The sequence below is a fragment of the Mastigoproctus giganteus genome, chromosome 9 (assembly GCF_048544385.1).
Source record: "Mastigoproctus giganteus isolate SK-2022 chromosome 9, ASM4854438v1, whole genome shotgun sequence".
NCBI classification, from domain to species: domain Eukaryota; kingdom Metazoa; phylum Arthropoda; class Arachnida; order Uropygi; family Thelyphonidae; genus Mastigoproctus; species Mastigoproctus giganteus.
This window is the reverse complement of record NC_143583.1, coordinates 187,822,589-187,835,335: the sequence shown is the minus strand read 5'-3', so window position 1 is coordinate 187,835,335 and position 12,747 is coordinate 187,822,589. Positions and strand designations below refer to the sequence as shown.

General features: G+C 36.3%; 1 protein-coding gene across 2 annotated transcripts in view; it reads right to left on the bottom strand.

Moving 5' to 3' along the window:
• LOC150080955 (ubiquitin carboxyl-terminal hydrolase 10-A-like) overlaps nucleotides 1-12,747 on the bottom strand; it is a 251,119-nt gene that overhangs the window by 89,911 nt on the left and 148,461 nt on the right. For both annotated transcript variants that reach the window (XM_090381270.1, XM_090381271.1), the window contains exon 8: nucleotides 3,613-3,739. In XM_090381270.1, the coding sequence (XP_090237396.1) occupies nucleotides 3,613-3,739 (127 nt within the window). The remainder of the gene's footprint in view (nucleotides 1-3,612; nucleotides 3,740-12,747) is intronic.

The window sequence follows — 12,747 nt, the reverse complement described above, 5'->3', positions numbered from 1 at the left end:
AATAAAATAATTTTGCAAAAAAATTTGCCAAACTTGCACTGAACTGTCTAGCTAATCGAAATACTTTGTACTTCTGTAAACCATGATCGTGTTGTGGCTTCTTGATGAGATAATGTGTACCTTGGTTTGTGAATTATATATTGGTATGTGATTGATTTATATATTCTTTCTTTCTATACTTTCTGTGCTATTAGTTGAAACTCATTTAACCTTATACTATTACACTAATTTTTACTTAATACAAAAAGCAATTTATTTATTAATTAAAAATTATGCTCTAAAATTATGCTCTAAAAGTGCATTTTATATGTATATAATAGAAACAAACATTGAACCAACAGTTCAAAATCTGTTTTTAGGCTTCTCTTTTCATTATAGTTTAGGACACGCACGCACACACCCTTTCTTTCGGTATTAACTAACACGTTTTCCACTTATTTATAATTTGCATATTTTTTTAAAATTTATATATATACAGGGTGTCTCAAAAATATTGGTACAAACGTTTAGGGGAGGCAGGTAATATCTAAAAGAATGTGAATTGCATAGGAACCCATAACCTATGCGTCACGGGAAAGTAGTAACAGAGGCACAAGAAGCAGAAATGACACAAGACAGTAATTAGTGGCAAACATTTATTTGACATAATATTAACAATGAAGTACGAGATGGATGCATTTCATGATGTTACAACAGATGCTCGAAGGTTCCACCATGAGGCGCGATGCATGTGTGACACCGATGCAGCATGGATTGGAGGACACGGTCGAACCCACCTTTAGTTTCTTTGACAGTAGCAGCAGCGCAGACGAGTCTCGCCATGAGATCCATTTCCGTCTCCATAGGCGATTCATACACGACAGATTTGAGGGACCTCCACAGAAAGAAATCAAGGCTCGATAAATCAGGTGAGCGTGGGGACCAGGCAATGGTTTCATCCTGGCCAATCCGTCGACGCCCAAAACGCCTGTTCATGTGGTCACAAACACACCTTCCATAATGGGGAGGCGCCCCGTCATGTTGAAACCAAACGTTGCATCTCACACTTGCTGGAACATCGTCAAGTAACCCTGGTAGAACTTGTTCAAGGAAGATCCGATATTTAGCGGAGTTCCTGCGGGATGGTAACAAGTATGGGCCAACTAAGCAGTCACCGACCACACCTGCCCACACATTTATTGCAAAGCGATGTTATGCCGCAAGGGGGCGCACATCGTGTGGGCCCTCTGCTAATCCATACACTAGGTGCATGTCTGCCAGCTCACAGTTCGTATATCGATGCATGCTCTTTGTGCACCGACTACTGCTTGAATGAGTAAACCAGAAATTTTCCCTCCCGCAAACTGATGAACAGCGCCATGTACAGATTTACGGTGCCGTTTCCGTTATGGTTCCTATGCAATTCACATTCCTTTAGATGTCAATATTTTTGAGACACCCTGTGTATACACACACACACACACACACACACACACACACACACACACACACACACACACACACACACACACACACAATTTGTCATATTCTATATTTAGTATTAGCACTAGTAGATGCATATTATGCAAGAAAGCAAACTTATTCGGCATCAGCCAAAAAAAAAAATAAAAAACTTCCCATTTCACCTATCCATTCACTCCAAAAGTTTGTCACTTCCATAACGACAGATGAAAGTTTGTTCCAGTAATCAACTACGTATGCTTTTATGTATGCTATGTATGCAATTAATTCAGCTATGTACGCATTTTTGCCTTTACCCGCTGGCTAAAGGCAAAAATCCATATGTAGCTGAATTAATCTTGTTTGATTATTCCAAACATTTTGTCAAAATCACACATATTTACATACTTCTAGTTCCAACAGCGTGACTTCTAGCTGAATGGTAGTTTCCTCTGCTCCATACTACAACCCCTCCCCCTTCAGGCAGGTGGTAATAACTGGTGCACTCCTACAACTACTACTTCCATGTATCACATAATTCATGATAGAAACAAATAAAACTGTAGGATGGGTGCTTGGTTCCTCTAACCATGGAAATGTATATATATACAAGGTGTGGCTATTAAAGAACAAAACTGCACAGCTACTACACACCAAGAAGTGCCTGAGAAACAAAGGCACAGCAATTGACCTTGAACCATTCTCTAGTTTTATACCATGTCACATTCAAGCATGCCATTTTTTTTCTTTGCTGTGACACAGGTTTTCAATACCTTGTGTTTTTGCAGTTTGCCAGAACAATCCCCCAAAAAAAAAAAAAAAAAAAAAAAAGAGAGAGAATAGAATAGAACAACAAACCAACCTCAAACTTTTAACAAAACTGGAAAGGGAAAAAAAAAAAAAAAACACCAAATGAAAGTTATGATTTGTTACTTCAAGCTTATGAGGCAGACACCATGTCAAAAGCTGGTGTGTTTGAATGTTATAAAAGGTTTTTAGGAGAAAAAGAGAATGTGGAAGATCAGTGGCCAGGCCATCCAGTATCCATGAAAACTAATGAAAATGGGGACCAGGTAATGACTTTGATTAGAAGCGGTTCATATTTAAGTATTAGAATGGTTACATTAAAATTCAACATGGACAGACAAACAATCAAATTTTAACTGAAAAGTTAGGCATGGCGAAAAGTGTGTGGCAAGAAGGTGCCAAAAATTTTGAAGATGAAACAGATCTCCAAGTCTGAATGCTGTGATAAAAGCTTGCTGTTCCAGTATGACCCAGAAACTAAGACAGTCAATGCACTGAAAGACAAAGAAAAAAAAAAAAAAAAAAAACAGCAGTGCCAGCAAGAATGTCAAAATCAAAATAAAAAACATGCTTCTTATTTTCTTCAACATTAAAGAAATTATTATGGCTGAATATGTTGCACCAAATCAGGCTGTCAAACATACATTGAAGTTCTGACAAAACAATATGAAAATATTCAAAGTAAGAGATCTGAATTCTAGTTTGATGTGCCATGTAGATAATGAGCTCTTTCCTTCTCTCTGTTAACCAGTTTCTGGCAAAAAAAAAAAAAAGAAAAAAGTGTGTCAACATGCATCTACTGCCAAACCTAGTCCCTTGTGACATTTTTCTCTTACCTAAACTTGAAGTGTAATTAAGGGAAACCATTTTCAGAACACTGAAGGCATTCAAAAAAAAAAAAAAAAAAAAAACAAAAAGAGACTAAAGTGTTAAAGGGTCTCACAGAACACAACTTCCAGAAATGTTTCTGTGCTTGGAAGAAATATATGGAATAGTCTGTGTGCAAGCCCAAGGCTTGCATGCATTCTGAAGGGGATAAAACTTGTAAGGTATGAAATATTTCACTATATTTATTTTATTGCAACTGTCTCGTTATTTAATAGCAACACCTTGCGTGTATACATATACAATTTTTTTTGCCCTACCTTCTCTCCAGATAACTCTATGTTAAAATCATTTTGTCACTGCATATATACACCACTGTCTATGATGCACAATGCATTACAGTTAACTTATAGTTACTACTTTCAATCAGAAAGGTGCCTTACAGAAAGGCAATCAATATAGATCATAACAAAGTTCAGATAGCTATTCATTTTTCCACAGAACAAAATTGAGTTCTCAAGCAAAGTATCCTGCCCTTACCTTTACACATTCTGACTTGATGACACTTAACATCTGATATATATACAGGGGTTCAAAAGGCACTCCGTCACTCTCCTTCTTGTTCTTCACAGCAGGCAATGTTGGAAACTCATGTACAAGTTTAACCCTGCAAAAGATGTTAAAGATTTCAACATTATAAAGTAGAATATAAATAACACTAACTATGCATCTAGAGTTCAGGAATTTTCTTTGTTGCATAAATGAATGTCGGCAGTACACATATATGATGTAAAAACATTTAAAGCATTAGTCATCAGGTACGCGCTTTACCCACCGGGCTAGCCCGGTCAGCAGTCATCAGGAGATTAACAACTTCTAGGCTGTAAGTTGTAGGTAAACACCTCGGTCATTGCAGAGCCACACACAGCTTTTTTTTATTTTAAAAGCACAACTCAAAAACCTGCAAAGACTCAGATTAGGTGGGTTGGAATTTCCTCCTACGCACAAAGGCTACTATAGTCATAGTGTGCTGGTTCTGTTAATAATGTGATTTATGTTACTAACCCTTCTAAACAACATTATTTCTATACAGAGATAATGCAATTTAGGAGGATTGAAATAAGACCTTTACTTGGACTCTTCCTATTTCAACAGCCAGGGAGTTGAGACTGTGATTATCTATATTTTATTTTGTTTTGGCCAGTTTAAAAGCAGATAAGTTTCTCATATGTCAAAAACATTTGTAACCCTGGAACCAAGGTATGGGCTTCCAGTAATGATAATCTGGAAAGCCAGCAGCACCACTGGGAGGTCCCCTCACCATGCACAAATGCCCACATTGAAGGGGTCCTCTCAGCAAAGAAGGCTGTTCGTGAAATTTCTCTGCATGACAAAACTTACTTTCAGCAGTTCGAAAAGAAATCCCTGGCAGATGAAAATATCAAACTACATAAAGAACATGCCCGTATTGCAATTTTTGATTTGTTTGTATTTCTTTGAGAAGTTAATTGTGTAGCCAAGATTTACAGTAACTGGAAGAAGAAGAACCAAAATAGTGATTCATTATTCTGGCTAATTAGGTGAATGGAGTGTCCTTGTAGAAATATATTCTAGAATGATAGAATATCTAGCTTCTATTGAAACATATTTCATTTTCTCAAGACTGCATTTAGCAATGCCATGCCCAAGTTTTGATATTAAATGTCAGAATATCAAAACATTAGCATTGGCACATGATGCAAGAAAGCAAGCTTATATAGGCATCAGCCAAAAAAAAAAAAAGCCCTTATTTCACCATCCACACGCTCTAAATGTTTGTCAAGTTCTGCCTTGAATCTATTTAAGCTATCAACTTCTACGACAGATGGAAGTTTGTTCCGGCAATCAACCACCTGTTGGCTAAAGGCAAACTTCTGCACATCTATCCTACAACCATCTTTCCCCAATTTGAATTTATGCGTTCTCAGGCAATTATTCTGAACAAGAGGAAGAATCCCATCAGCACTGAGCATGCTCAAACCATTCAAGGCTTTATACACCTCAATCAGATCACCTCACACGTGCTTAGTCTCCAGACACTGTATTTTGCAAAACTTAAGCCTTTCTTCGTAATAGCAATCCTTTTTTCCATTCACTAACCTCATTGCCCTTCTCTGTACTCGTTCCAACAGATGTACATCCTTCTTAAATTGAGGCCTCCAGATCTGTACACGGTAGTCAAGGTGTCGTCTGACCACTGCCTTATACAAGGGGGATAATCACCTCCTTATCAATGCTAGAAAAATTCCTGTATATCATTGACAAGACACCATGAGCTACTCTTGCAGACCATCTGCACTGCTCAGAAAACTTCATATTTGCCTGCACAATTATCCCCAGGTTCTTTTCTTTCCTACCACTGTCAGTGTGGTACCACAGTGTTGATACATTACTCTGGGATTACTGCTTCCCATACGTAGTACTTTACATTTGTCAATGTTAAACTTCATTTGCCAACTCTCAGCCCATCTGCTCAACTTTTCTAGATCCTGTTGCAGCAGTGTACTGTCATTAGTATCATTAACAACCCTGCCAACCTTCATATCGTATGCAAACTTGAACATTAAGCCTGATATACCATCATCAATATCATTTATAAATACAGAAAACAACAATGGACCCAACACCGAACCCTGAGGGACTCCACTAATAACATTAGTCCACGATGAGCAGTGTCCATTGATTACCACTCTGTCTTCTCCCACTCAACCATCCCTTTATCCACAGCAGCAATTTGCCTCCAATGCCACACTGCTCCAATTTGTGCAGCAGTCTTCCATGTGCAACAGTATCAAAGGCTTTTCTTAGATCCAAATATACAATATCAAAATTATTCTTTGCACCCAGTTCCTTTGTGACTACATCATAGTATCCAATCAAATTAGTCAGACAAAACTTCCCCTTAACAAACCCATGCTCTGTCCGAGCTATAACTGAAGTCTTGTCTAGATGATCCTGCAATGCTTCTTTAACCAGTACCTCCATTAATTTCCCTAGAATAGAAGTTAAACTAACAGGTCTGTAAATACCTGTCTCCCCCTTTGATCCTCCTTTGTGGATTGGGGTCACATTTGCACATCTCTAGAACCATTTAAATGAGGATACAGATACTTTGTATTCGCTTGAAGTAAGAAATAAATATCTATTTTAATATTTCAACTCACCACGGAAAGTTAATGCCACTGTGAAACCTTGCATTTTCCTTTATAACTCTAGCTTAAACTCCCTATTCTGATTCCCATAAAATAATGTTGAATAATAATATTACAGAAGGGTCCAATAAATAAATAATTATTTAAATATTTCCAGACAATATTTAAAAAAAATCAATTTGATAGTATGAACCAGAGCTATAATGCTCAATACAGTCTGCACTGATATCAATATTTGTAAAAGAATACCTACAAACACCGGTATGCTTCTGCATTATAACAGCTATCACCCGTTCACCTACAAAAGATCGATTATCTTTAATCAATGCTTATAAATATTCAATGATGGAATCTGTTTTGGCCTCAAAAATACAAATATTAACCAGCAGATTCTTAAACAGGGGTTACCCACTTTCTACAATAGACAGAATTAGGGTACAAGCCAAGGAGAGAATACAAAAAAATACACCAACCAACAACAGTAATACCAAAAAATACTTTATTTTTGTCCCATATGTTGAACAGTGGCACAAACAACTTAACAGATTATTTAAAGATATCGAATTTAAAATTGTAGCCAGACCAATATGGAAATTACACACTATATTGAATAATTGCTCAGTCCTTTCCTCGTTCGCAACACAAATAAATGACCTAGTATACATTTCTTGATGTGATTGCAACTCATCTTATCAGAGTTCCTCGTGGTTTCCTCTGAATCCATGTGTTCCTCTGAATCCAACACAAGGCCTCAGTTCATGCTTCTTGTTCAGCAGGGTCAGAATTAGCCTTTCGTGCCGTTAATAAAAAACATAGTTTTTTTAACGAGGCCAAAATACTTAATGTCCAACGTAATTATACAAGACTATTAATTGCAGAAACCGTCAAAATTAAATTACACGAGAATTCTGTTAATGTTCGCTGGCCATATCTAATCTCTGACTCATGGTCCTTTACGCGCATGCATCAAGACAAATAATCCCTATTTAAGTTCCATGCTCACTCCTATTCGGTAATTTTCATTCCTATAATCACGACATATGGTTAAAAAGCATTGTCAGCTTCAGGAAGGAAAACTGTTTTGGCAATTTTTTTTGTTAAATTAATTTTTAATTGCAATAAATTGGTTATTAATTGTGTTCATTCGATTTTTAATTATTGTTAATTATTTCTTACTGTAATGCAAGATTTTCGATTTTTTAATTGTTTTCATTTTGATTTCTGGAGAGTATCATACGGAAGTGTTCTACATATTATACTGAGGTAAGCTTCTCTTATTCTTTTAAAAATTTAAAAAATTCAACAAAATAAAAATAAAATAAGCCTGTGTGAACAAAAGATATTTCATGTCTTTGACGAAAATGTGAAACGGAAATTATGTAAATCACATCACTTCCTAAATGACAGCGATGCAGTCGAGTTAGTAGAGCCAGTGGAAGGTCAAAGATGTCGTTACCAATACCAGCCCGTTTGAACTTGTTCCTCATCATACTTTTCACGTTCTATTTCTATGTTCGATTTTCTATTATGCTGCTGCTGCTCGTTAGGTCACACATTAGATATATAAGTTACAACGGACTCTCAGACATCAGTTGATAAAGCAAATACCAAGCAAGCTCTTGACTAGTATTTGACAGAATTGCGCATGCCAACCCTTAATTTTCTTGAAATTTCAATGATACCAAACTGAGGATACTCGTTTATAATTTCGATAACTTTACGTTGTAAATTGCTAATCCAGCGATTGGTCCTATTTTCAAATTCGACAACATAAGCAGCACAAGAATATTCTTCGGCAATGAACTGAATGTCCATGTTAGACTTTAAAATGCTAAACACAAAAGGATTGAAGGGGTTCTGCCATTTTTGATGAGGGTCTTGTTTCAGAAAATCTCTTGGCCAAGTAAAGCCAACTTGAAGTAAATTGATATATGATTCTGAATGAATGTAATTTTCTTTAAAGTGATCAATGCTAGTATATTCGTTCTCCTCTAGATTCTTCCACGATTGCTTGTACAATATTATATTTGACTCATCAAGTGTCTGCTTTTGGCATGGGAATTAAAATCATTGCAGATTGTGAGGGCATAAATGGAGTTTCAAAACTCCAAACTCATAAATTTGGATTTAGAGTTTAATATTACCAGAGGGTTTTGCAGTAGTTTCTATTGCACGAGCTGATTTATTATATCTATCATTGCATTCATACTGTTTCCCATAGGTTCTTTAGTATTAGTATGCCACAAAAGAACATGAGCATGTGGACTGCCATGATGTTGAAATTCAATCTGTTTAAATAGTTGACAATGTAATATTGTCGAAATGGACTGATATGCTTAGACTGAAGTAAATTTAAATACAATCCACAAGTTTTCGCATCTTCATTAACTAATGTCGCCTTTTCCATAAAATGAAAAGCTTATGCTTGCTCATCAGGGATATACAAACCATCGTGTTTTAATTTGTATAAAATTTCTATCAATTTAGGCCAACCGATTTCGTTTGCAAAGTTAAGAAGAACGTAGGTTTGCCCAATTGTCTGATCATGCAAACAGATCTTTTACGTTGTGTCCAGTAATAAGTTGAATTAGGAATTTATTTCAAAAACACTAAATTCTTTTCAATTAAGTTATTGACATATTCTCGAGATTGGTGAGCTCAGTGTCTTTTCCAACGTATTTAAAAGCAACTGTTAACGAATCCCGAGTTCTTAGTCTCATTATTTCCGTGGCCATATAAAGATAAGGCATCACTCCAAGCTGATCTGAACAACGAATATCACTCAATGCAAACATAAATGGTGCAACTTTTAAATTAACTGTAAACTCTCGATACTGACCAAAGTCAATGCTAGGAAAAGACAATTCTTAGGTATGTTCATCAAAAAGTAAACTTTGTGGAACATTTCGTTCACCAGGAGCTATTCGTAAATATTTGTCATCGTTGCAGAAACGTTTGTTGCTCAGCAACTAAACTTTCAATAGGTATAGATTCACTCATTTCATCATGTGTGGTAGCGTCACGTTCCATGTCTTCATTGAAGACTGCTCTTACACGTTAACGCAATAGTCATCATCTATTCTCTTAGGCAAATAATTGATCATCAAATTAACGTTTATAATTTGGCCAAAAATTCCATATTGGCTGAAAGCATGTCTTAGTTTTCTAATTTTCATGAATAGTATATAAGGAGAAATGAGCCGCTCTGTCACTAAATCCAATCGAAGCAGATGAGGTGGAATAGCAGGATAAACGAAATCGTTGCTCTTTAAAAATGTTTGAATGGAATCATTTTTGAGATGCTCGATAAGTATTACAGGCCTTAATAGTCATTACACCTGCAGTTGGAAATTCTAGAAGTCATCATCATCATGTCATTTTCAATCCACTGCAGGATGAAGGCCTCTCCAGCAACTTTCCAGTTCATTCTGTTTTGAGCACTGGCCATCCATTTACTACCCACAAACTGATGAATTTCATCTATCCATCTCCGCCGTTGGCTTCCAGGTTTTATTCTAGCTCCTCTTGGGTACCATTCTGTTATTTTCTTAGTCCATCTGTCATCATGTCTTCGAGCTATGTCCTGCCCAAGACTATTTTAGTTCTTTAGTTTTAATAGGAATGTCCTTGAGTTTGCTGCCTAATCCATGTGTTTCTCTCCTTATCTAACAGTCTGATTCCCAATATAATTTGTTCCATTCTTTTCTGTGTAGTTCTCAGCTTCTCTTCCATTCTTTTGGTGAGTGCCCAAGTTTCACTTCCATAAGTCATGGTGGGGAGTATACATTGGTTCATAATTTTACGTTTCAGACAAATTGAGATATTGCTCCTCAGTATGTGACTATATTTCCTAAATGATATCCATCCAAAATTTATTCTTCTCTTGACTTCCGTCCATTTATCATTATTATAGCTAATGACTTGTCCCAGATAAGTATGACTCTACCTTTTCAATTACTGCTCCTTCAATCATTATGTCCCTTTCTGTGGCATACTTGTTCATCATTACTTTTGGTTTAGCCATATTCATCTTTAGTCCAAAATCCTTACTAACTCTGCATAACTGATTTAAGATTTTTCCTCTAATTCTTTGGGACCGTGGCCTATGACCACAATTTCATCTGCAAATCGTAAATGGGTTAGATACTCTCCATTCACAGTGACTGCTTTCTGCGACCAGTCTAATCTTCCGAAAACTTCCTCAAGGGCAGCAGTAAACAACTTCGGAGATGTGTCTCCTTGTCGAACTCCTTTCTCAATTTTAAATTTGCTACTGTGTTTGTCTAGTCTAATAAAAGAGGTAACTATTTCATATATTTTCTTCAAAATCATAATATGTGGGGTATCTATGCCTTATATTTCCAGTGCCCAAAATATTGCCTTATGCTGTATGGAGTCAAATGCCTTTTCATAATGCACAAATGCCAGGCATAATGGTATTTTATATTAATTTTCTTTCTATTACATCAAGGTGATCCATAGTTGAGAATCCTGTCCTAAAGCCAGCTTGCTCTTTCAGTTGATTCCCATCAAGTATTCTTTCTAATCTGTTAGTAATGACCCTTGTGAATAACTTGTAGATGTGGGATAACAAGCTAATTGATCTATAATTTTCAATTTCTGATTTATCTCTTTCTTATGCAGCAAAACTATGATTGCATTATTCCACTCCTTAGGCATCACACCTTTTCTAATGCATTTTGTGAAGAGTCTTGCCAGTTTAACAACTCTAAAGTAACTTCATCTTCCCCCTGGGCTTTCTGACTCTTCATTTTCTTCAACACACGTTCTACCTTATCAGGGAGAATATCGGATATGTCGTATGTGTTACTAATTTGCGATCCATCTTCCCCACTGCTGGCATCATTCCCCTCACTCCTTAATGTATAATTCTCTATAGTAGTCTTCTGCTATTTGAATTATGCCTTCTCTACTATTTATAAGTACACCATTGCTATTCTTCTGTTTCAGTATCATTTGTCTTTCTGTATTACTGCTCAGATTTAAGATTCATGGCTGCAGATTTAAGTCCTTTGTTTTCCCTTAATGCTTGTTCTACTTTTCTTGTGTTAAATCTTCTTATGTCCTCTCTAATGGCTCTGAGTCTCTTTCTTGGCTTTGCATAACTCAGTATACTCAATTTTCTCCTTGTCAGTGTTTATCTTGCTCTTCATTTGCAGTCTTCAGTTCATCACGACAAGTGTTTCTTGACTAATTTTTTCTTCTTTGGATTTCTTTTTACCTATAGTTTTCTCGGGCTTTATCACTTTCAGAAAGTTGTAATATTCCTTGTCATTATCTTGGTCCTGAGCAGTCTGGAAAAGCTCAAATTTGTTCTTAAGTCCCAGTACATACTGCTTTTTCTCGTCATCTGTTATGTTGTTATTGTTGTTATTTGGTGTTTTAGGAGCATTAGCAACTAAGGCCATATTGCTCCGGGATATGTGGTGGTCATTCCCTGACCTTTCCGTATCTTCCGTATTTGGTGGTGACGGGCTCGAACTGCGGTCTAATCACGAAGCGTGTGCTACGCACTGCTGCTCCTTCCCACCTGGCTACGGAGGCGCCATCATCTGTTATCTCAAAGACCTTATTATTTACTCGAGTCAGTTTTTTCCTTTCTTTTCTTACATCTATATCAAGTGCGCATCTTACCATTCTGTGATCACTTACAACATTTACCTTATTCAGGACAGTAACATCATTCACAATATATCTTCTGTTAGTGAAGATGAAGTCAATTTCATTAGTTGTTAATCCATTGGTACTCTTCTATGTCCACTCTTTTCTTGCAAAAAGTTTTCATTACTGACAATCCTCGAGATTCTGCAAATTCCACAAGTCTTTCACCTCTTTCAAAATTTCCTATAGGTCCCCTTTCTGCACTGTTTTGTCTTTTCCAACCTTAGCATTCTAGAAGTAATGGGTCCCAAATGTATTTTTCAGAGTTAATAAAATCTGCTTCTCAAAATCTTAACAAGCTGATTTTTATTAAACTCTGCATTTTTTTCCCCATTCTCTATGTTTTTGAACCTGTTCTTTTGTCGACATGGGAGGCTTTTTCAGTGGCTTTGAAGCTTTTATTCTTGGAAACTTTTCTGGATTTCACTCAGCTAGAGTTTTAGCCATCTTCGAAATACTCTTATAAGTTGTTAACTGAAATTAGATTTGGTATTTTTACAATTCAATACTTAGCAAAATCCATTTGTAGACTAGTATATCATAACCAGAAACTACTGCAAGAAGTGATTTTTATTGTTGCGTTCTTGAAACAAAACTTACACTACTTAGAAGGTTGATATGGATCAAAATCTTGAGAAGAAGATTTTATTAAAGTCTGCATTTTTTTTTGTTCTGTATGGTTTTGAACTCGTTCCTTTTCAACTCTAGGCTTCTTTGGTGGCTTTGAAGCTTTTATTCTTGCATAAAATTACTACCCACTGCTTGTTCTACCGAATCAACATTAGTAAAGGAGTTAGCATCA